A 26,992-nucleotide genomic window follows, 5' to 3' on the forward strand; every position below is an offset into this window, starting at 1 on the left:
TAGCACTAAAATTTCAAGTTGGCTTATCGATACCAACGATAAACTATAAATTTGTCGGCTGTTTGGTTGTTGCCTTCTCTCAGTATGGTTGCTAATGCAAATGGGCATTGCAGACCCCATTCCCTTGCCCCTGCCCCTTGTCCTGCCCCCATCTGAGCCAATCCTAATGTTTTTTAAGCCTTTTTTGTGTGTTGGCTGGGCAAAAGTTTTGCAACGTATTAATTTGGCTAAATTTAACCCGTAATGACTTTAAAAGTAAAATTAATGAGGGTCGATAGTTGCCTTTTGGTTTAGTGGGGGTTAAGGGTATTTCGGAGGGGCTTCATAGTCAAAGTTTGTGTCCAAAACATATGCGACTGACAGTGGCAATTGAAGGAGTGGGAAACAGCAGTTGCAAGCTTGAAAAACTATCTCTTACTCATCTCACACTATACTATATATATATTTCTCTCTTTCGTTTTTTACCCCAATTATAGCGCGCTACTCTAGCCGAGAAGGAAGTGAATACACTCAAGGAGCAACTATCCACAAGCACGCCTGGCAGCAATAGTGACAGCAACAGCAACAGTGACAACAATAACACAACAACAGCAGCAACAACAACAACGACAGCAACAGGAGCAACAGCAGCCTCATTGATTGGCAGTGAGGAGGAAGCCACTGGGAATTGTGAAAGCGATAGCGATAAGCTGCTGAATAGCTCCATTGTTGCAGCGGCATTAACGCTGCAGCAGAACGGCGGCAATCTGCTGGCCAATACAAATACACCGTCGCCATCGCCGCCGTTGCTGAGCGCCGAGCAGCAGCAACAGTTGCAGAGCAGTCTGCAGAACGGCGTCGGCGGCGCTTGTCTCAATCCGAAGCTCTTCTTTAATCACGCACAGCAAATGATGATGGAGGCGGCAGCTGCTGCTGCTGCTGCGGCGGCTGCAGCTGCAGCGGCAGCACAACAACAACAACAGCAACAATCGCCAATGCACTCACCCGCTGCCGCAGTCAACAACACACAAGCAACAGCAGTTGCAGCAAACACAGCAACAACAGTAGCAAACACAGCAGCAACAATAGCGACACATCAACAGCAAGCAGCACGCGATGTTGCTGAGGCAACAGCAACAAGCAATTGCAATGACGATGACGAGGACGACGATGAGGAGGATGCATCGATGCAGTCAAATGTGGCACATGCCGATGGTGAACTCGACGATGATGATGATATGGAGCTGGAGTCCGAGCATGTTGCTGCTGAGATCGGCAATGTTGCTGCCGTCGCCGTCGCCGTTGCCGTTGGCGCTGAGTCATCGGCAAGAACTGAAAATGTTGCCGATGTGCAGGCAACGCAACATGTTGCTGATGTTGACGACAATGATGATGATAATGATGATGATGATGAAGATGTTGCTGATGAGCATGGGGAGGAGCACGATGATGATGAGGAAGCTAGTTTAAATGTTAGCAATAATCATAACAACATAAATACCGATAGCTGTAGTCGAAAGAACAACAACAACAACAACAAGAACAGTGAGACGCAACATGTTGCACTGCGTGATAATAATGTAAATGAGCAACATGTGGCACATAGCGCTGAGGATGAGGATTGCACCAATAACAACAATACTAACAACAACAACAACAACAATAACAACAGCAACAGCAATGAGAAGCGCAAAAAGCGCAACGCCAGCAACAATAACAACAACAACAACAACCAGCCCGCTGTTCTATTAGCTGCCAAAGACAAAGAGGTAAGTCTAAACTACATTTTTTTAAAGTGATCAAAGAAAAAATATACAATTTAAAAATCAAACATTTCTTGAATGAAATCCAGTGAATCTCATTATTTCTTCATTTAACTTGTGAATAGAGAAAAAAATGAAATATGAATAGAAAACATATTTTTTCTGTGACTCTCTTATTTTGTCAAACAAGTTACTTGACTAACTGTGTATATTTACAAATTCTTAATTTAATAAACTGTCTCAAGGGGAGATGTTCACTTACTTGCCCCAAACTGCGGCCAGACAATTACCCGGCGCAATGAAATGTAAAACCGTTAAGATTAGACAAACGTTGCCGCCTCAAAGAGTAGGAGAAAAACGTAGCAACAAATTCAAAAAAAAAAAAAGGAGTTAAGTCGAAAAAATTCCAACCGCAGACGCCGAATACAACGCACGACTGACCGTCTGTCTGTCCGTCCGTCTGTCTGTCCGTCTGTCCGTCTGGCCTTTTACTCCTTCGTCCTTTTCTTTCACCCTACGCACAATTGAGAAAACACTTGCATAAGTAAACAAAACACCCACAGCGCCACGCCCCCAAACCAACATCCGCCTGCCCCGCTTGCCCCCTTTCCCGCCTGCCCAGTCAGACAAGCAGTTTAGCGCACTTTTCTTGTAATTTTCTGGCCAAACACAAGCTGAAAAAAAGCAAAAATTACTAAAGGAAATACAAGGCAAACAAATGAGCGTCCTTCCAGCTGGCGCAAAACAAAACAAAAAAAATAACAGCAACGGAAGAAAAAAATAGAAAAGTATAAATAGAAAAAAAAAAGTAAAAAGGACTTTTGACTTCTTCTTTACGCGCCGCCACAAGAAAGGACAACACACAGAAAAAATATGCAAGGGATTTGACTCGAAAGGCAGGAAATGCCAAAAAAAAAAAAAAGCACAGAAAAAATGGAGAGAAATGTATAGCAAAGTTAAAATGAAACTTTGTACAGTTTGATTGGTGGGAGTTTGACTCAAGTGGGGAAGGAGCAAGGGTTTGTGTAGAGGAGTTTGAGGTGTAAAGTGATATCATTAAAATATTGACATGACAATTTTTACGCCTACAAATTTTGTTGACTCCCTTTTCTTGTTTTGTGTGCCTTTCCTTGTCATCGCTTTGTTTGCGTTTCAGTGGCAGTTATTGCTTGTGGCATGCCACATAGTGAGGCACTTAAAAAAAGAAAAACAAATAGTAAAACTTGCAGCAGTGTGCGTTATTATTATGTTAAGAAGCCTGTAAAACGCTTAAGAAGCTGGCACAAAGAGGAATTGAAAAGAATTGCATAGCAAAAGAAAGGTAGAGAGCGAGAGAGAGGGAGTGCATTGTCAGCTCTCTCCTTATATTCTAGAGTGTTAAATTATGCTCACTCTTTTCTTGGATCCCTTTTAATACCTTCCTCTCACTCGCTCTCTTTCGCTGTTTGGCGTTTCCACTCCATTTCGTTTGTTGCATCTCCTGTTCCCGTCGCTGTCTCTATTCAATCTCTCTAATGCAAGCGAACTCAACCACGTTTCTATTGTGCCCACATTGAATGATTGCTTATTGCCAGCATCAATTCCCGTCCCAATCTCCCTCTCTCTCTCTCTCTCTCTCTCTCTCCCTCTTTCTCTTGCCCTCTCGCTCTATTTCTCCTGAATCCGTAATGCGCAATTGTGTTGAGTTTGGGTTGCATTTAAGCATCAATCATTATCATTTGCCATTAAGTGCAGCGCAGCATCTTTGTGCCACATTTGGGGGCATCCTTGGAGCTTGCAACGCGGCCAAAAGCTGCCATTAGCAACCCCTAGGTGTCGCTGCAACAAAAGCAACATCTGAATATCTGAACCGCAGCTAAGTGAGAAAAGAAAACCCACCCAGTTGCATTTCTTTAATGTGTTATCACTTCACTTGGCAGACGGCAGACAACACACCTCTCCTTCCTTTACCCCCCGCCCCCTCCTACCCTACGCCACACACACACAAACTCTGTTTCTTTTACCTGGCACTTATGGCTAGGCTTCTGCTTCTTTCGCTTATTTGAAATCCATTAAATGCTATTTTTGCCAAATGTGCTCCTAACGATTTCCCGAAAGAAAGAACAACAGCAAAACAAATAAATACCCGAGAGTACAGAGAGTTTCGTATATAGCATAGCTCATTAGTTTGATTACTGGCGCCCCCTGGTGGCGGGCGGGCGCACACTCTTAAGAAAATCCATTGGGTGCCAGCGCTCCAGACAAACCATACACACAGCTGTGATAAATGCACTCGCCTGACAACTAAATCACTTACGTGTGTGCGCCCAACATTCAGATTTATCTGTTACACATGTTCATAAATATGCGACAATATTTTTTGACGCCGCCCAAGCAACAAGCCAGCAACAACAACAGCAGCAACAACAGCAACAGCGACAAAGATTAAAAATCAGTCTTTAGATAAACGAAGTTTTAATACACTTGCCAATAATCAATAAACTTCTATTAAATAATGATTTCAACAGGTTTTCAATAAAATAAAAAATTTACATTTTTTTAAAGATACATTCTTCGATCAGCTCGCAATTTTTATCATTTAATAATCTCTAAATAACAACACTAATAATTTCTTAATCATATTTTATTTAAGCTACGTCTCATACGGTCTTAGATATTCATAATATCCGCTGTAAGCAAAGAAAATAAAGGAAAAACAGCAAATATGATCGACAGTTGTGAGTTTGGGGCAAGTGAGGTGGACCAAAAAAAGATAATATTAAATGTTAAATGGAATTGCAACAGTTGTTTGTTGTTAGGAGACTGTCCTCTTGAGACTTGACACCCCTCACACCCCCCTCCCCCTTTCTTCTGCCTTTCTGCCCACTTGCACTTCGGCACATTTTGTTTGTGTTGGCTAAATGCGTGTTTATTTTTTCGCAGAAGTGCAATTCTTCTAGACAAAGTGCATGAATTGTGTGCGTGTGTGTAAAAATAGCGACGGGGCCAACCATGGGTTAAACAACATGCCGCCACCAGCAATAACAATCATAATATAAACAAAAAAAATATATATATATATATATATGCAACGCTTAAATTGCAAACAAATTAGCAGCTCCAAAAAGTACGAGAAAAAACCGCAGCTAAAACACTTCCGTTTCGATTTGGTAACTAGCTGATATATATGTATATATAAATATATATAGCATTTGAGGAAAAAAGAACTGACACGTTCAGTTTTGTAGATTCAAGTTTATTGCTTTTGTTGTTTTTATCACGCAACAAACAAAAACAAATAGTTAAACAAAACAAAATTTAAAAAAATATATAGAACATGTTGGCTAAAAAATAGAGTAAAAGCAAATAAAATAGCTCTAGCATAGCGATGATTAAATACACTAATCAATGTATATGAATCTTCTTATAAGCATTTTATACTCACATATGATATTGTATTGGTATTAAAATAAAATTCCACTTACATATTCCCATATCATCTGGTCACATTAACCCATGGATATCAAGTTAATACTAAGGGAACTACATATTAAAACAATAGGAATTTCAGAAAACTGATTAATAGTAGACTTTTTTAATGTCTTATATAATCCATAATAATATTATACGACTTTATAGCAAGGGCATCGAAATGTGAACCAAAAAAAAAGTCAACCACAGGCATGCAGTTGTCTGTGTATGTGTGTGTGTGTGTGTGTATTGATATGTGTGTGTGTAAGTGTGGTTTGTATCGTGGCAAATGCGCGTTTTTATCGCTAGTTGTCAAAAAAAAACATCTATTAAAATATATGTAGTATATAAAATAATATAACAAAAAAGAAAAAAAAATAGAATAACAAAAGAAAAAAAAATTGTTTATCGAACACCACATATTTGTTGTATGACTGCGTGTGTATTCAATAAGAAACACACACAGTCTGAACAGTAATGATGATGTTTGTTTTGTCGCTGACAAACCGAATTGAATTCTTTTTTATTTTATTTTATTACTCTGCGGTTAGTCGGTTAGTTGTTATTATTGCTGTTCATATTTATCCTAACACTTGTCGTTGTTGAGCATAAAAGGCAATGAGAAGAACAACAATGTCAATACTGATATAAATATGTTATGGTTGTTATGTGGATTATCAGCTGACAAATTTCATGTGAAAATTGTGAATTATTGTTAATTTGCTTGTACAAAAAATATGGCAACTTATCACAAAGTCTGATGTCAAAGTGGACAACTCCATCTGCTGGTATTAAGTGCTGTCAATTCGTTATGCTTATTATTGAAATTAAATATTAAAACTATGCCAATTGTATGTGTAGAAGTTTTCTTTAAAATTAATAGTTCGTTGCACTGTCAATCATCGGAGAAACTGGGAAATCATCCCGCATTGACTTTGACTTTGTATCTGTATCTGTAACTGTCTCTGTTTCTGGCTTGGACTTGAACTGCCCCTACAAATTGACCAGCATAATGCGTAACGTACATGTTCACATAGATAGATAATCATAATAATAATAATCATCATAATAGCAATAATTTTCATGCACAAATTCGATTTGTGCTTATCATCGCGTGACGCGACTCGCTCACAGCTTCTGAAACAGAAGGAAATCGTTGCCGATTGTTGTTCTGTTAGATTGTCGGGGGCGAGCTCAATGATGAGCTATCAAAATTGTATTGCTCGAGTTGACGGATGGGTTTTCAACTAATTAGAAATTAAGCATACATATGTACGACCCGCAGAATACTCGGAAATATCAATAGTTTTGCATTTTTTTTTTGACTCTGACGCACTTGGGCAAATTTAAAATATCCAACGTCATGGTTATTGAGAGTATCATATTTAAAGCATTAATTGTTTGCTTTATTCATAGTCAGATCATTTCACTAAATTCATATATTAGCTCTTTATTAATTTTTTTTTTTTTTGGGCAAACACTTGTGAACACGAGTGTGTTTGTTTTTGAGTGAGACAATTGAGTTTATTTTTAAAATTTGAAAATCAAGCGGAATATCCGCCGCAAGGCTAACACAAGTTGGCTAAAATTAAACCAATTTAGCCCCAAATCGACAGCAACTGTGCAAACATGATCGATAAATGACAAAGAAATAAAAATACAAAAAATAGAAAAATAGAAAAATAGAAAGAAAAAAAAACGCTAATCTTTGCATACGAGTACTTAACCCAGACAAAAACCGAAACAGATCTCAGTACCAACTAATTTCTAAATTCTAGAGCTATGGCTGTTATCGAGGACGGCTTTAGTTGAAATATCAAGCGTCACTGATCTCTGCCCAGATATGTGACTCTATTGGTTTACTTATCTCCAACAAACAAACACACACACACACACACAGACTAGTATTTAGGCGTGGCAATCATCAATATTAATAATTATATTAATATTAATACGAATACGAATACAACAACATGTTGACTGTCGAAAATTTGATTAGACAAGTGTCAAGGCAGATCAATTCGAATTCCATTTGTTGCTATTTTCTATTAGATTTATATTAATATATATTTTTCATAACTCATAACACATAATCACCAACAATAACATATACATACATACATACAATTTGAAATGATTTCAAATTTTGGATTTGGCTCTTTAAAATTATTGCCGATTATTCAAATTTAGTATGATTTATTTCAATTGAAGCAAAAGTTCGAAATTTCAAGCAATCAAATACGAAGAGTATATTGTGTTTTTTAATAAATAATTTCATTGATTATTTTTAAAAATGTTGCAATTCAAAGAGGTAAGAATCCTTTTCAATTGAACTGATCTTTGAAAGTGCTGTTGTTGTTGTTGTTGTTGTTGTTGCTTTTTGTATTCGGAGCAAACCAGCAAACGAACTTTCTACATTATTCGCTTCAATTCAAATAAATTTTGTGGTTTGTTTTTTTTTTTTGTTGTTTGCTGCAGCATACAAACACAATTGCAATTATTCAATTCAAATCAATCAGCAACAAATCGCATACACACCCACACACCAACACACACACACACATTGCTCAGAGACATTGAGCTTAGTTAGAACTGCCTGCAATGATTTAAGTTGCTGTCGTTATCGTTGCTTTTGCCTTTGCTGTTGCTGCTGCTGCTGCTGATTAAATTGAAAAACAGTCATTATCATGCACAACTACACACACACACACACACTCGCACACACACACATTGTACATTTGACTTGCTGTCGTTGTCGGTTGTTCGACCAATTGCGGATAAATTCAATTTATTTATCGCATATGGATTTTGATCAGCCAAACTAGCACCCCCCCCTCTCTTTCCTGCTACCCCTCTCCAGCCAGTCAGCATGCGTGTGAGCAGGCTAGCAATAGTGCACAGCATTTGCCATCTCACTTGGTTGAGTTCGGTTCGTCTATTGTTTGGCCGTCTGGGACACATTGACTGATTGTTGATTGCTGACAGTATTTTTATTAGTACAAGTATATATTTAGTATATACCGACCAGTTACGAGTATAGTCGACATATATAGTAGAGCTATAGTCTAGTAGCTTCTGTTCGCTTGTATTTGTATGGTAAATGGCGATTTTGATTTTTTTAAATTGATTATTTCCTTATTTTCGTGTACCACTTGCTGCCATTTGTTGTTGTTGTTGTTGCTGTTGCTGTGATTGTTGTTGTTGTTGTAGCGTGCGCTAGTTTGCTTCAGTTCGGTTTGGTTTGGTTTTTTGTTTTGTTTAGCTTTGATTTGATTTGATTGTTATTTGCCATGTGATTTACATGCAATTTGTGTGTGTGTGTGTTGATTTGTACCATCATCAGCAATTGGTTGTTGTCTTTGCTAATACAATCTGTGATCTCATTGCAAGCTGACAAAAAATAATGTAAAGAGCCTTCGACTCGTTCACGGTTCGTTGATTTGCAATTGCAATTGACTTTCACTTTACAAAGCTTAGAATTAGAGTACAAAGTTACAGCAGATATTCCCCTGTTCTATACTCTATAGTCAGAATTGCAATGTTTACTATTTTATTAGCTATAGTTTGAAAAGTTTTGATGACAAAAATGCAAATACTTTTACTAAGTGAACAACTACCAACTTGTAGTTATTTATAGTTATCATAGTAAGAAAATATTTCAACATCTTGGTCTATTTTGATACATCTTTCTATCTTCATACCTTTCTCGAACTGCCCTCTTCATAAATATCTGTTTACAGTGTATCATAATAATAATGACAATTTCTAATTCCCTTTTTATCTTCATCTTATTTGCAGGTAAGCAAGTCATCCACTCACACATCGTTGACTAGCGTAAGTACTTGTAATATTCTATGCCATGACAAGTCATAAAATTATAGAAAAAAAACATTATTTAAGCATATACTATTAGAAATAAATGAGTAAACAAGTTGGCAGGCCGGCGTCTCATTTGGCTGCTTAAAAATCCATTTGGCACTTCATAAATTGCCGCATGCTGCAATTGCGTTTTGTCTAATTAGAGGCCATTAAATTTGTGGCAACTCTGCACTGCAATTCGGACCAAGTCCATCGAAATTGCCCGCCTGATTTATGGCTAACAAATAAGTTGGCAACTTTGCAGTCAACTTGTCAAACCAATTTTTCTGCCCAGCTGCTAATGTTTTTCTCCTTCCTCCCTCCTCTCGATCCTTGTATCTGACTTTATCTGTCTCTCTGGGCAGATTGTGGGTGATATGAATAATTACTTAGTATGGTCCCAAAACTTGTGACCATCAATTTTGACGCCTTGTCACACACTCAGTGTGTGCACACATGGTTAGAAATTGTCAATTTTGATTTTTGTCTCCTGTGCATAAATTGAATTACAACTAAAGTTGTACTGCACTCACAGAAATGGGCAATGTTAATAATTTCAATAATTACTGCTTTTATTAAAATCCAATCATCGTTTTTCTATACAAATTATTTAATATCAGGCCAATTTAAACTCAATTATCAATACAATTATTTGAATATTGGACAACAATTAAAATATGATAATGCATTTAATTATTTAAGTAACTTAACTAGTTGCAATTATCGACAATAGTAAAGTTAAATTTGTGCTTAGTTTCTAACTTGCCACGGGGTATTTCTTAGTCGGGCATTTGCTGTGTTACTCAAGTCAATTACAAGCTTGAACGGAAATTTAAGATTTCAATTAGGGAAACGAAAAGGCAAATCAAAACGAAGACGATGTCTATTTTGTCTGTCAATAAATCAAATTGCATTTATTAATTTAGCATTAAATTGACATGAAGAAGAACTTGCAACAAATTGCGGCAAGCAAACCAGCAGCTCCCACGGAATGTGGCAACTCATCGAAGTAGCAAAAAAAAAAAAAGACAAGACTCTGCAGCTTTATTATACAATTAATTAAAGATGCATTATAATTTATTGCTGCCAGCAACAATAACCGATTGCTGCTGATTGTGGTCATTGTTGTTGTTGCTTGCACATTTGTCTGATTAGCTTTGCACTTTTTGTTTGTTTGACAACCTTCGGTGCGATACGTGTGAATCGTTTAAAGTGATGATAAGCACAAACAATGTCATTATCATAATAAGTACAGTGTTTATCGTGATCCATCTTGATCACGTGAAACTAACTAAGATAGAGTCTCGAACCCAAACGAGGAAATGACCCATAAAAAAAACAAATGAAATTGAGGAAACTTCACTTGCAATTACATACACAATTGATTTCTAATTAAAACCTAACGGCAATTTGATGAAATGTTCCCCCAAAAAAATAGCAAAAAAATAAACGTAAAGAAAATACCAAGAAAAATAAAATGGAAATGGAAATAATTATTGACGCCATGCATTTAAGTAACGGCGCAGCCATCAAATTCAGGCAGGCATCCCTTCAGCTCCCCAGAGCATCCCCCCCCCCACTGGCTTGGCTCAACGTTTGGACAATTAAAAAAGGCTAAGCGTTAAAATCGTTCATTTTCGGCCAGCTAACTGCAATTGGGGCGTCTGCGATTTTAGTGGAGAGGGAAAGACTTGGCTTTAATTAGTTTGCTACGCTGTCGCTTCAATTTTGACGCAGAGAGAAATATATATATATATATATGTATGTATATGTGTGTGTGTTTATTTGTATAGAAGAAACCGCGAAGATGTCTTCGTCCATGTCCATGTCGTCAGCTTCTTCATCATCCGCATCGTCAACGCAAATTACGCGTCGTCAAAATAATTGCCGTGGGTCGCTCTGTCCCAACAACCTAGCCAGGCAGTCTGTCAGTCCGTCAGTCCGTCAGTTAGTCCGCCCTTAGACCACTGTCGCACAGTGGTAGCAACTGTTGAAATTAACTGACACAGCAATACAATATATCAATTAGAAAATAAAAATATGCTAAATTATTGATACTTTGACAAATTTGCTGTGAGAATAAACATTTTTGCTTCAGTTTTAACTATGTACGTGTACTTAAATTAATTTTTGACTTATTGTAGTTCATATGAATATCAACAATGGGTACACTGCTCTTTACCAGTCACTGTTAATCCACTGTAGTCAAACAGGCAATTAATATAAGCTTGCTTTCTATAATTTTTGCTCATTTTTTTTTATAGAAATGTCTATCGAATGGCATGACTGTTTTTTATGCATTTTCCGCACTTCCCCAGCGCAATTGGCATTACAATTTCTCGTTAATAGAAAATGAAATTGTCATCAAATGAAGATTGAGCTTAGCCGCAGACGCAGAGCCTGCAGCAAATCCAATTAGAATTTGACGTTAAAATCAAATTAGAAACCAGCTGTCCAACTGTCTCACAGTACGTCTGTCTGTCCGTCTGTCTGTCTGTCTGTCTGTGCTTTCACTTTGTCGGCAAATCTTCAGAGAGGCCGCTGCATAAATCAATAAAAATCTCACAAAAAAAAAAATCAAAAAAAAAAAATATTTACAAATTCAATTTGTATTCATTTAAGCAAATAATTTATTTACTTAAGATTCGTGAATGTTTGCCAATGCAAGGGAAGGCAATACACCGGAAGTGCATGCCAATTGTCAATTCTTTGCCTCGCTTCTTCGTAATCTCAATTGTCATTGCGCATACGTCATGTGTGACGACTTTAAGTAGCTTTCTGTGTATTCCCTTTCTAAATAAATGTGGTAAAAAAAAAGGGATAAAAGTTAACGTAAACGAAAAAAGAAAGAATTTCATATTTGCAACTCTGTTGCAAGGGGGGCAAGCCAAAATAAAAAATAAAAAAAAAAGTGGCAAATAAATACAAGGCAACTGCAAGAGGAAGGAAGTTGAAACCATTAGAAAATGCCAACGAGTTGACTTCCCCCACTTGCCCTGCCCACTGTACACTGCACAAACAAAGCCAGCACATGTGGCATGTGGCATGAGGCACGAACTCAACTCATCCTGGGTCGCATCCTGGCCAACAGTCGTCACGCCCGCCTACTGGCCAAGTCCTTAACGTTGGCCAAGCTGATATTAAGGTGTTGTGGCGCTTTTTTTTTCTGCATCCCGTGGCATATTCATATTTTTATATCTGTTGCCACACAAAAAAGAGACACAAAAAGCGGCAGCAACAACAACAATGACAACAGGAGCAGGAGCAGGAGCTTGAGTAGAAGTACTCGCACGAGGATATGATGATGCCTTACGAATGTTTGCTAGAGATGTTGATTGGCATTGCGTTTTTGGGCGGTTCACAGTGGTGCGAGGTGGTGCTGTGATGTGATGTGGCTCGGTCTGCTGGCCCGTTGTGTCTGCTTTTCTCATATTGATGATGCGGGTAAAGAGACAAAAACCAACAACAAGAACAAGCCAATGCCTCTGCTCATAAATTATTGTCTAGACTATGATTTTAACGTTTTTTGATTATGAAAGCCAAAAAACATGTAGAAGAAGTAGCTGGGCCCCTTCCCCCACCCCCTTGACAAACCCACTTCTGGTTTGGTTATTGTGTATAGAGCAATATATAAAATAAAAATCGCTGGCATAACCTTTTTTGTTGGGGTTTTTGTTGTTGTTGCTGTTGTTGTTGTTGGTACGTTGTCGGTTCGGTTGCTGCGTGTAGATATCATATCAATAAGCAAAAGGATTAGACATGTGACTGCCCCGTGGACCAGTCGTTTCCCCCACCCCCACCCCCACTCGACCACTTTCCCAACTCCTTGCTACACCCACTCAAGGGGTACATTTTGGGTCGACTTTGTAGTCATCCTCGTCGTCGTTGTGCTTATCGAGGGTAGCATGAAAAAAAAAATATATATATAGAAATCACATTTTGTTTTCTGTTTTTTTTGTGATATTTTTATGATATTGAGGCAGAAATATGAATAAAAGTCAAGCTCGCGTGAGTGTGCGTCGGGAGCGGGGGGGAAATGAGGGTAGGGGGTACAGGAATTGGGTTCGGCATGGCCAGACAATTATTAAGCAAAAGTTTAACGAATTAGAAACAAAATGGGCGACTGAGTGGACAGTTGGCAAGTGTGGGTTAAAGGAAGAGCTTTGATTAAAATGTATAACTTGATGCATGTGTGTGTGTGTGTTTGTGTTTGAGTGTCTCTGTCTCAGTCGTATACATAAATATCCAAACCAACCCGGCAAAACACTTCAATGTAAACCTTTCCCTTTCCTATCCTTTTATTTCCTTCGCTCTTCCTCTTCCCTGTCTTCTAACTCGCACGCACAAAATTCTAGACAATCAAATCGAAACATAAATCGAAAATTGTAAAATTCGAATAAGAAATTGCGGCGCGCGAAAGGGTTTCGACGCTTTTACTGACTGACTGAATGACTGACTGACTGAATGTCGACTTGCCTTTTTACCGCTCCACCTACACCTTGTCCTTGTGCTCGTTCTCGTCCTGCGCCTGGGAATTGTAAAGCTGTCAAATTTTAATTACAAAACTTTATAATCCAAAAAATACAACAACAAGTACACGTAGAAGACAAACGCACAAACGCACTCGGTTATTTGGGGAGAGCGGGAGAGAGTACCCATTCCCATTCCCATTCCCATTCGCATCCCCATTCCCCCCAACCCTATACATCATTTGGCTGTTGCTGTCATTTTGCTCCCAAATCAATTCAATAACTGTAGCGTTATGTGCGTGTGTGCGTAACTCACTCACTGACTGACTCACTGACTGACTGACTGAATCGTTAAATGATTGAATGAATGACTGACTGACAAACTTAACAACTGTCTGTTTGACTGTCTGTCTGTCTGTCTGTCCGTCTGTCCGTCTGTCTGTCCTGTCCGCCTGGTTGCGTATTGGAGTCGCTTCGTGCCAAGTTCAGTTCGAAATTGTTTGATTTATGCCTTTAAATTGTTGTAAATTGCCAAGGTGCAGCCCCTTTACCTCCCTTACTGCCCCCATTTTCCGACTTTTCCTCCCCCCCATTCCCCATACAGTTTGAAAACAGCCTCAAGCTATTGACAAATAATGAAAAATTGAAAATTACCTCTAAGTTGTTGTCTGAATACGTCAAATACATAAATCGCGTTTGTTATGCCAGGTGAATAGACTTATGAATATACATATTTATGAATACACTCATGAGTGCACTCATGAATACATTGAACCAAGCATAGCCAATAATACACTGAATGTTTTGTGTGAATATATGCATATGAATATATTTATGAATACACTCGTAAGCATTCAATCAAATCAATTGCAAAATCAACTAATCTGCACTCACTTGCATTGCAAATGCACTCACACTTATTCACTGGCGCACTCATAAATATATTCACAATTCATTCGCATTGTTGTCTCTTGTTGCAAATTGCCAACTTGGGCATTGCCAGCTGTGAGGAACAACAACAACAACAGCAACAACAATAGCAACAAAAGCTTTTGGCGTCAAAGCTCTCTGGGGTGCACTTGGCAGCAACAACTCGCAGCAACTTGCAGTCCCCTTTTTTGCCAATGCGACACTTGAAACAATCAAAAATCAATGACAAAACAAGGAGAAAAAAAATTGTAGAAAAATTGTGAAAGACATTGAGACGACAGCAAATGTTGCTGCTGTTGTTGCTGCTGTTGTTGCTGCTGTTGTTGCTGCTGCTCTTTACTCATTTGTCTTTTGGCTTTTTGAAAATTAACAACACACGCCGTACCCCCCTCACCGCCCTGCTGTGCACCGCCTTCTGATCCACGACAAGCCCCTTTAGCTGGCTGCTTGAAAAGTAACCCCTTTTTTTATATGGCCCAAAAGCTATCTCAAACTTCATCTGCTGCTGTTGCTGCTGCTTCGTCTCTCTCTGTCTCTCTCTCTTCGTCTATCTCTTTCGCTGTGTCTCCATGCGACTCTTTATACATGTATATATATATATATATTTTAAAATTTTTATGCCCGAATGAATTTTAATTCCTTTGACGGTTGCTTTTGGCATTGGCAGCTGGCGTGCCTAAAAGGCTGCTACAAAAAATACACATCTCTTTTTCTCTATGAGAGTGTGTGCGTGTGTGTGTTTGTGTGTGTTTGTGTAGCCGCTTCTTCAGCTGTCTCTGTCTTTGATTGCTTATTGTTAATTTGTATTTGTGTATTGGTAATATGCATGTGTGTGTGTGTGCGTGTGTGTGTGTGTGTGCGTGTGTGTGTGTGTTTGTGAATTCTGAGATGTTTTTGCTGTTGCTGTGTTCGCTGATTAAACCCTCTTTTTACCCTAGCCTTCATATGAATGAATGTGGCAATCACACACAAACACACACACACACACTGACACACACTTACACTCATATACGAGTGTATCTTAATTCCTTTTGGCGTTTTATGCATCGACCCAAGCAATTCGCCCACCTGCTGCCAGCGTCAACGTCTTTTGCCTTCGAGTGTTTGTTATTGTTGTGTGTGTGCGTGTGTGTGTGTGTGTGTGTGTGTGTGTGTGTGTGTGTGTGTATTGACTGCTTTGTCAATTGTTTGGGGGCTGTTGGCAGTCTCCCCGCCCTACTGCCCCTGCCACACTGGCTGCCTGGCAATTTTGTTAATTACAAATCGTTTGCTTTTGGCTCTATGCTAATGTCTCTGCCTGGGACACCAACCCCCAACTCCAACCCCCCACCCCCAGCCCCGCTTGACTACCATATGTGTGTGTGTGTCTATTTTTGCATAACTTACGCAACTTTTTACAATTCTGACAGCTCGCTCCTCAACCTTTTCCATAAAAAACAACAAGGGTTGTTGTTCTATTATATTTGATATATGCACATATATGTATAAATTTATAGACTATACTCCGTATCGGCCAAATACCGCTGTCTACTTTCTTGGGATAGCAACAAACCAACGTCAATTAACAGCTGGACACACACACACACACGCACACGCACATACTTAGAGCAGCCTGGACTGTCAGTCAATGTCCAAAATATACCCCCAAGAGCTGCCAGTTCATACCACAAATTTTCGAACTATTTCATTGTTGGAAAAATGTAAATTTTCATAATTTTACAGTCAATACTTTGTATAGAGCAGAGTGAGAGCGACTTCCATTTCTCATACCATTTTCTTCCTTTTGGTTTCATAGTTTTTGTTTGATTGCTGTGTAGTTGTATCCCATGCCGTATATGGGCCTCTTCGACAGACCCAGTCTCAGATCCAGAGTCAGAGCCAGAATCAGATTTAGAGTCGGAGTCCGAGTCCGAGTCAGAGCCACAGGCAGCCAACGAATTGGACAGCAGGCAAAAGTTTTGCTCAAAGGGTTGCAAATGATTTTTGAGTTTGTGTCGAAAATCCCAAAAAGTTGATTTATCGTTTTAATAATTCTTCAACAGCAGCAAAACAACAATAACAACAACAACAACATCAACATCATCCACAACAACGTCGGCAGCAATAGAACCAAGACTTAATATAAAATGAAATGAAATCGAAATGACAAAAATGTGAGCACCAAAAATGCACTCATCTAATAATATTTACACAAGTTATGCACAGCGTTGTCATATTTCAGCTTAGCTGCGCCGTTGCCAAATTTCAACAAAATTCATTGAAGGTAGTTTCGAGAGATTTTTGATTTAAAATAAATAGCATGCTAATTTCAAATGCCAAAAACATAAATACAATATGTGGCATAGATGCGATGTTGTCAAATTTCAACTGTTGACAAGTTTTCGAGATTTGACAATAAATAATTGGGTAAAAAAAAAAATAAGATTCAGTTGAGATGAAACGATTTTGCAATAAATAAATAGATAATAAAATAAATCAGATTTAGTTGAGATGAAGCGTTGTCAAATTTCAATAGGCATTGTTGCCCAATTTCAGCACAATAAGTTGCCTGTAGTTTTGAGAGATATGTGTATGATTTCTTTCTAGCAGCCAGTAAATTATTAATGAATCCGAGTGTGTGGGTAGGTGTTTAGCTAAGACACACACACACACACACATATATACACACGCACAACCCTTGGCATATCCGTACACTTGCGCCGCATGCTAATTGCGTTTATTTAACAAAACAAATTTTTTACATTTTCCAGTTTTGTTCAGTGAGTTGTGCGTTTGTCTGTGTGTGTGTGTGTGGGGTGGGGAGGTGGGGAAAAACTGACTCAATTGAGTTGGCAATTAGATGGCTGCCAGTGAGGGGGATTTACTTTAGCAGAGGTGAATGGGGTATACAACATTTTTATGCAATTAATTTGAGTCGTCGTCGTTGTCGTCTTGTCATTTCGTTCGCGTTCCCGTTCGCGTTCGCATTCTCATCGGGGGTTGGATTCTAGAAGTTGTCGTCCTTAGAAGCTCTCATATGTCTCGTATGCTAATGAAAAATCGAACACGCAACCCCGTCTCCCCCAATTCCAGCTTTAGATGTTGTATTAAGACAGGACAGGGTTGGGCCTGGTTAGCCTGGTGCTGCCTTTTGATTGATAATGAAATTAACCGACTCACTGACTCCCTGACTCCCTGGTCGACTGCTTAGCATTTCTTGGCATGACATGTGATGTGGCAAGGCAAGGAAAGGACACATGTTTATACGTGTATATACTTATATTTATATTTATATTTATGTTTATGCGTTTTTAATGCCAATTATGTATTATTGCTGTTGCCAACATTCAGTTTCATTGTTTATGGCCAATAATCATAATCTCGCATAGTTTGTTGCCTATTAACTCATATTGATAAAATACGACTCGAGGCAAAAGTTTTGCCAATCAACTGACTGTCTGCATATAAAAGATTTCACGTACGACACAAATACGGCAATGACACGCAAATTACCAATTGGCATTATGTTGATTAGGGACACGTTTCTACAAATCGAAATCGGCGTACAGTCGGCGCAAAAAGTCGCCGTGCATGTTTGTTTGTTTGACGCTGCCTTTGGCATATGCGTCAATTAAAAACCGCGCCATTAAATTAATTTTAATCACATAATAAGAAATATATATATATATATATATAAGCGCACAAACACACACAAATACACACACATACATGCCACCTGGCTGTCATTTAAAAATTTTGTTGCATACCGCACGGCGAAAAACTTTATCTTGTCAACTTTGTTGCGGCCGCCCTCTCTCTTTGTCTCTCTCTCTCTCTCTCACATGCACGCAGGCACGTCGCACTCACACACACACACACACACACATGTCTCGTATGTCTCTCACGTGCCTCACTCTGCCCCCGCCCCCCAAACACATTGCTGTCGTTGACGCACTTAAGAAAAATTCCCTTGTCAAATTTGCCAATTATCATATTTTCATCAAACAAACAAAGTTCCCAAAAACTCAAACGCTCGCTGGCGGCGTTTTCCGCCCCCCACCCCCTTTGTGCCAGCCCGCATATTGTAGCTATACTCCCCCTTTTCCCCGCTGCTCTCGAACTCCATCATCTATACACCTGTGGCTGTATCTGTGGCCTGTTGCCAGCAGCTTCACTTGAGTCTCTGGCAATCAGCGACGTTCTCGTCCTCGTTGTTAATTTTATTAAAAATTATTTTATAACTCTCGAACTTTTGCACATACGCGACGCGACTTACCTCTTTGTAAAGCCCCCCTCTCTCTTGGCCTGTCTCCTGTCTCATTGTTGTTGTTGTTTATATATTGATGTGTGCAATTACAACGACAACAGGCAGTCAGGCAGTCAGGCAGGCTGAAAGCGCAACCACAGCAACCACAATGGCAGACAATAATCAGAAAGTTTACCCTTCCCCAAAGCAAAGCAACAACTTCAGCAACTAACGATTCTGAACTTTATCGGAAAGTACTGAAAAATTAACAAAAACAGTCTCTTTAATAGCCTATTTCCACGACAGCACATTTGGCTCATTCGACGCCATTTTCATCATTTGGCCGAAATGTGGACTTCATTTCAGTACAAAATCCGAATGATCATTTTGATTTTTTGATTTTTTTGTCATTCGACCCTGTGAATTTCAGTATTTTTTTATCGAACACGCGATGTTTATCGATAAACTCTTAAAAAAAAAGCAATTATCACCTTAACCAGCTGTTTTCATCAATAAAATCGGTAGGGATTAAATTTGCGCCAATTATAATATCATAATAAATAATAAAATGTTGTTATTGTCTGCTTTTTATAATTTGTGCACAGAAGCCGAACAGCTGATTTGCTTTAGGTGTCTAAACAGTTTCACATTTGGTCGTGGAAAGCCAAATATGAGGAACATTCAAATGTGAGCAAATGTGGCAAATGTGGCAAATGTGAGTGGTCGTGGAAATAGCCTATAAAACATTTATGTTGATGTTGCGAAAACGTTAGTGGATCTTTATGATAAATATTCCAAAATAAGCTTAAAGCTATCTCTTGAATTATTTAACAATTCTTAAAAGTGTTTATTAAAATGAAATCTGAAATTAAATGAACTAACGAAATTTCCTGTCTTGTCTTGCAGATTAAAGCACTTTTGGATGAGTTGCAACACCTGCGCGCTCTGGAGCAAACTCACCTTGTACAAATCCAGAGGCTCGAGGAGCATTTGGAGGTGAAGCGACAACACATAATGCGATTGGAGGCGCGTTTGGATAAGCAACAGATCAATGAGGCATTGGCCGAGGCAACTGCATTGGCGGCCGCTGTGAATGCGGCAGCCACAAATAACAATAACAATAATAACAACAATAGCAATATCAATATCAACAATAACAACAACAACAACAACAATCACAGTAGCCAGAGCAGTGAGAACAACAACGAGACAACAACAGCAACAACAACAACAACAGCGACAGTGTTCAAAACAACAACAACAGATCTTACATCGACTCATCAGCCCAATGACGATGATGACGATGACGATGATAATGATCGGGATCGTGATCATGATCATGATCATGATAATGATAATGAGCTGCAAGATGCCAATGATGATGACGATATGGAAATTACTGGCAACGAGCAACAACAACAACAACAGCAACAACAACAACATGCTGTTTCTAACAATCGGCATGAGCAGGATAACGATGAGGAGGAATCCGAGGAGCACGATATCGAAATGTCCAATGCCACAGCCACAGCGGATAGCAATGAGCTGAAAATCAAAAAGGAGCAACAGTAAGTTAATGCCACGAACGAAACTAACCTCAAACTGCAGTCAAATTGCTTGCAACCTAACCTCAAATTGGAGTTTCTATTTAAAAAATGAATACAACTTATATGCTAGCAATTCAAGTTTTATTTTACACACTATAATACTAAAAACAATATCAAAATCAGCTATATTTTATTTTCTATACATTCCTATATAATATAACCTCAAATTTGATTTCCCTTTTTTATCTTAAATTATAAATTATAAATTATAAATATAACCTCAAATTTGATTTCCCTTTTTATCTTAAATTATTAACTTTTAATGAACATATTCTCAAATTTCTATAGTTTACTCAATTCAAGTTCATTTTCATTTGGTTCTTTTGTATGCAACTTAACCTCAATATTATATTTTCTTTTCCTTTTTATTTTATTTATACAAAAATTTCTTTCCTTTAAGTTTCTGTATCATTTTGTTCCATTATATATTACCATGTTCCACACCTTTGCCAATTTGACTTGCTTTAACATTTGCGTTTCACTTCCATTCTGTTCCATTATATATTACCAAGCTGCACACCTTTACCAATTTGACTTGCTCTAACATTTGTGTTTCACTTCCATTCTGTTCCATTATATATTACCATATTACCTTTGCCAATATATTACCTTTGCCAATTTGACTTGCTCTAACATTTGTGTTTCACTTCCATTCTGTTCCATTATATATTATCAGGCTGTACACCTTTGCCAATTTGACTTGCTCTAACATTTGTGTTTCACTTCCATTATGTTCCATTATATATTACCTTTGCCAATTTGACTTGCTCTAACATTTGTGTTTCACTTCCATTTTGTTCCATTATATATTATCAAGCTGCACACCTTTGCCAATTTGACTTGCTCTAACATTTGTGTTTCACTTCCATTCTGTTCCCTCCTCAACAGCAGTCCACTGGATCTGAACGTGCTCAGTCCACAGTCGGCCCTGGCCGCTGCCGCCGCGGCCGCAGCAGCCGCTGCCTGCGCCAACGATCCGAACAAATTCCAAGCCCTGCTCCTGGAACGCACCAAGGCGTTGGCAGCCGAGGCGCTTAAAAATGGCGCCAGCGATGCGTCGATTGCGAATAGCGATGGTGAGTATAGTCAAAAGTGTGGGCAACTGTACCCACTGGCGGTATGTGGCAGTTGTGACAACGATTCATCGATTCAGTTCCATTTAGTTCAATTGAGTTGAGTTCGGTTCGGTTCGGTTTGGTTTTTTTTTTTTTTTGGTTCACATTCCGTTACGTTTCGTTTATTTGCCGCTTGTTGCAAATGTTGCAAATGTGTTGCAAATGTGTTGCAATGTTGGCTTAGCAAACGTTGAGCTGACTTTGATTTAAACCGCCCGACACTTGGCTCCCAGGAGAGCGTTTTTTATGGTTTGTTTGACTGACGTCGATTTGCTGTTATCGGCATAACGGACTTGCGGCGCCAATTTTTATGGCCTTCCCCCAACTGTCAACTGTCAACAGAGCGAAGAAGAAGAAGAAGTAGAAGCGATCAGTCGAGACCAGACAACGCGTGCGCTTCTCTTCACTTCTCTTCACATCTCCTCACTTCTCTCTGCTCTTTCCGTATCGCTTCGTTTCGTTCGTTTCGTTACGTTTCGTTTCGATTCTGCACAATTTGTTTTGTATTCTTTCTTAATTTTATAATATTTGCATTAAAAACGACAACGTACGTTGTCATTGTTGTCTTTCTCGTTGTTGTTGTTGTTGCTGTTGTTGTTGTTGTTCATGGTTGTTGTTGTATTAGACTTTTGCTTTTGTTGTTGAACAGCATGCTTATCGATAATATTTACCTCAACAAAAGCCAAACACAACAGTTGACAATAATCATCATTATTATTATAAAAAAAAAAAAAAGAAGAGCTCGTTTTATGATCATCAACAACAACACACACTTTAATGTGTTCTCTATCTAAATCTATCTATCTCTCTCTCTCTCTGTCTCTCTAAATATGAGTCTTTATATTTACAACAATTACACATACCCACACCAAAAACACACTCACAGTTTCTTTGTTGTTTTGTTGTTCGAATTGGCAAAATGCGAAAAGCAAAAAGTGCAGAAATGTTGGCTAAAAAAAAAAAACATAAAAAAAAAAAAAAAATGAATGAAAATTGAAAGCAAAATCTAAAATGAAATTTTGATTAATTTTTGGCGTTTTGTTCCATGGATGTTGTTGAAATCAGTATACCAAAATACAAATACCATATACCAAATACCAAAAAAAAAAAAATACCAAAATCAAAAACAAAAACCAAAGTAATGTTTATGATAAATAAGTAGCAACAACAAAAAGCACAACTTTTTTGTTGTTTCCCGCAGAACAACAACGTGCAACAGAGGCAGCGACAGCTGAACATGTGGCAGCAACAGATGAAGAAGAAGAAGCAGCAGCAAACAAGTCACAGCCTGAAACAAGTGAAAATGAAACGGAAGCGATTGTAAATGAAACATTGCCCGATGTCAATTTGCAGCCAAAAGTCGAAATTATTGACACTGACGATGCCGATGATGGCAACCCTGCCACGGCGGTTGTGGCAACAGGTCAAACGTTGGAAGAGCAGCTGGTCAATAGCTATTGGAGGCGTGGCTTTGAAACGAGCACAACAACAGCAGCAGCAGCAGCAGCAGTTGTTGCAGCAACTGGGAGCAAAACGCCAACAATATATCAAAATGCCAATGCGGTACAGCAGCAACTATTGCCGCCACCGCCACCGCCGCCGCCGCCACAGCAGCAGCAACAGCAACAGCACTTTGCCACGCAACAACAACAACAACAGCAACATCAACATTATCAGCAACAACAACAGCAACAACAGCAGCAACAGCAACATGGACCTTCGTCCACTGTGCTGCTCAGTCAATTGGTTAACTCAACTTTCTCACATGCCAATCACTCCTCTTGTTCCAATTCCAAATCAACTCGCCTAGATGCCGCCTCACACCACCAACATCAGCACCAGCATCCACTCCAGCAGCAACAGCAGCAGCAACAGCAACAGCAGCAATTACTGCAGCAGCAACATCATCATAACAGCAGCAATAGCAGCAACAGCAGCGCACCTGGCGGCGATCCACTGAACCATCATCATCATGCGCACCATCACGCCCATGGGCATGGTCAACTGTTGCATGCAGCACATCATTTGCATCACGGCGGCGACTCCAATTCATCCAGCGCCAATAGCACACCGAACAGCACCGCTCAGCTGGCGGCAAGCATTGCCAACACGTTGAACGGCAACAAGTCGCTGTTGCAAGCGGCAGCCGCCGCCAATGTGGCTGCTGCCGCCGCCGTTGCCGTTGCCGAGGACAACAACAACAGCCTGACGCCAAATGCGAATGCCGCAGCTGCCGCAGCGGCAATGGCCGCACATGCCCAGCATGCCGCCGTCTTGGGTGCCCCAAGCTTCTTGCCCAGCCTGCCCAGCTTGCCGGCATTCCAGTTTGCCGCCGCCGCTGCCGCCGGACAGGATGCCCGGGCGCATTTTCGTTTTGCGGATGCCGAACTGCAATTGCAGCCGGGTGTCTCGATGGCCGGTCGATTGGGTGAGTCCCTCATACCCAAGGGTGATCCCATGGAGGCCAAGCTGCAGGAGATGCTGCGCTACAATATGGACAAGTATGCGAATCAAGCCCTCGACACACTTCACATCTCGCGACGCGTTCGTGAATTGTTGTCGGTGCACAACATTGGGCAACGCCTGTTTGCCAAATACATTTTGGGCCTGTCGCAGGGCACCGTCTCCGAGCTGCTGAGCAAGCCAAAGCCCTGGGATAAGCTGACCGAGAAGGGTCGTGACAGTTACCGCAAGATGCATGCCTGGGCCTGTGATGATAACGCCGTTATGCTGCTCAAATCGCTCATACCCAAGAAAGGTGAGTTACACGTCAACATAACATAGTTTCGTTTAGTTTAGTTTAGTTTAAATATTGTTTGCAGGCTCTAGTTTTAGTTAGTTCCCCCCTCACTACCATTCGTATCTTGACAGTCATTTGCACTACGTGGCAACGCTGTTCCACAAAAAAAAAAAAGCTGACAGCTGCAAGACAGACAAACTGACAGTTGACTCTCTGACTCTCAATCACACAAAGCTGGCTGCTATGAAAGTCAACATTAGTTGTTCCCAAATTAAACAACTTTTCTTTTAAATAAACACTTTTCAATTTACAAATGAAACAATAATGATGCTCATTTCTTAAATACTTAACTTAACTGAAACAATTTGGAATTGAAGCGCTAACTTTATTTTAAAATCGCTATTATTAATAGTTTAGTTTAGGATTGAGCTTAAAATTTTAACTACTGCAATTTGAATTTGACTTTCAGTTAAGTTTAACTTGAACTTTAGCTAAAAACTAACTTGACAAATTAACGCTAGAATTTAGCTATAAATATAATCCAACTTAAATGTGCTACAATTTGGCTATAAATTAATTCAACCAGCTTCTTTTTTCATCATTTTATACATATTGTATATCTTCAACTTGAATTGTTGACAAATTAACGCTAGAATTTAGCTATAAAAAAAATCCAACTTAAATGTGCTACAATTTCGGTATAAAAAAATTTAACCAGCTTTTTTTCATCATTTTATACATTTTGTATATCTTCAACTTGAATTCTTGACTTCATTTGTTCAAGCAAAGGTTACAAATCGAAAATTAAACATTTTAACTACATTTTCATTATCAATTTGTGTTTAAGCTTTGTACTGCAGTTTTGTGGAATTGAAACATATTGAACTGTGCCATTTTATATATTTCGCTGCGTTCCCGTTTACCAATTCGCCCATTTTGCTGTTTTCATGTTGATTTTTTTTTTCAACATTTTGGCATTATTCAATTCGAATTCATTTCATTTTCATTTGTTTTGGCGCACGGCCAAAACATTCAAATGTGAAATTTTAATTATTTTTGATTTTTGCGTATAATCAACGTGCCAACAGTCAACGAGTCAACAACAGCAACAACAGCAACAACAACAATAACAGCAAGAGCAACAACAACAACAACCACATTTGACGACAACTGGATGCATTTCGTGCGTCCATTTTGCCTGTCGCCATAAATTTTGGCAAATTTGCACATTAGGCGTAAAATGTTGTGTAGAAAATGAACTTTGCGAATGGAATGCGTTGTTACAAACAACAACAACAACGAAGAAAAAAATGAGATCTTTGCCCAGCGATTGCCAACAACTTTGATTTCCTGTCACATGCATACATACATATGTGTGAGTGTGTGTGTGTGTGTTTGTCTTGCGTTTGTTTTGTTGTCTTGGTTAAGTTTTATTGATTAGTCATCAATTGAACAGTGGGGAGCAGAGACAGAAAACTATGCCAGACTTTGCCTACAAATATGTCAATGCAAAAGTATTTTTAAAGTTCCAGCTAAGGCGCAGACACGCACTTATACCCCACACACACACACAGACACACACACACACACACACAGACACACCCGCCAGCTGTGGCTTGGCAAAGTTAATCAAAGTTTTCTGTGGTTCCCTCTGTTTGCCCAATGCACATGTGACTATATGTGTATATACATATGTGTGTGTGTGTGTGTGTGTGTGTGACAATGTGTGTGTGTGTGTGTGTCTAAGTGCATGCAAATGTTGACAATTAATTTATGACGATTACTCATGGCAGCTAAACTAACTGTTTATATATTTATGTGGATTGTATGTGGAACGCAGTCACTGCAATTTTCCTTCACCTCTTTTTTCCTACACATTTGTTTGATTCAATACAATTGTTAGCCCGCCCAGTTGTCGTGTTGGCTTGTCAGTTAATTATAAGCAAATAGGCGCCTAGAAGTAGGCAACACAAATATTCACAATTCTTGTAGTTCATCATAATAATAAAAATAATAATAATAAAAATAATAATTCAAAATATTAATACAAATGCAAATGCATAATAAATTCAACAATTTTTGCAATACTTTGAAGTCATTGTCGGAGCGGCAAGTGGAAGTCGAGTGTAGAGCGCGTCAATGATTTTTGAATTGTAATTGTTTAAAGAGAGAATGAGAATGCGGCCTGGAATGAGTTGGAAAATGGAATGGTGGAACAAATGGAAATAGATGGGTGAATGAATGGGTGGTGGGGGAGAGTGTTGGGAGGGGGCAAACGAGGCGACGCGACGACTGCCGTGACAATTGGTCTGTGAAAGGCTTGAAACAAAATATAAAATAAAAGCAACAGCAACAGCAACAAGAACAGCCGCTAACGTGAAGTAGAATTAAATGTAAACAACGTTAACAACAACAGCAACAACAACAGCAAAAACCATAATAATAAAATGCAACTGCTGCCTTCAACGAGGCATGCAAAACGTTGACGTGCCGAGCGTTTGAAGTCGTCTTTGTGGTGGACAAAGTGCGCGAGCTGCGCTGCCCAGGGGCGGATCAGCAAAGCGGGGGGGCGGGGCGGCAGGTCAGAGGGCAAACTGCATGCAGCTAACGATTGGTAACCCCAACCATACAGTCAGCAGAGAGTGTGGTTTAGCTATCGGGTAGCACCACCAGCACCACCAAAGCAACAAAGTTTTCGCGTTTTTCATTTGTTTTTCACTTAATTTTTCTTGTTTTTCCCATATATATATATTAATTTTTTTTTTTACTTTTTAAACATTTAACAACAATTGTTGCACATTAAAGGGGCAAAGCGAGTGGAAAACTATTGAAAAGTTGTAAAAGTTGACAAAATGT

The 26,992-nt window shown here is 39.1% G+C and overlaps 1 protein-coding gene across 1 annotated transcript in view; it reads left to right on the forward strand.

The window, feature by feature from the left end:
• LOC117782118 (homeobox protein cut) overlaps window positions 1-26,992 on the forward strand; it is an 88,524-nt gene that overhangs the window by 49,520 nt on the left and 12,012 nt on the right. The window contains exons 2-5 of the mRNA XM_034619091.1: window positions 477-1,748; window positions 19,581-20,242; window positions 21,170-21,357; window positions 23,207-24,154. Coding sequence (XP_034474982.1) covers window positions 477-1,748; window positions 19,581-20,242; window positions 21,170-21,357; window positions 23,207-24,154 — 3,070 coding nt within the window. The remainder of the gene's footprint in view (window positions 1-476; window positions 1,749-19,580; window positions 20,243-21,169; window positions 21,358-23,206; window positions 24,155-26,992) is intronic.

This window comes from Drosophila innubila, chromosome X (genome assembly GCF_004354385.1).
Source record: "Drosophila innubila isolate TH190305 chromosome X, UK_Dinn_1.0, whole genome shotgun sequence".
Lineage (NCBI taxonomy): Eukaryota > Metazoa > Arthropoda > Insecta > Diptera > Drosophilidae > Drosophila > Drosophila innubila.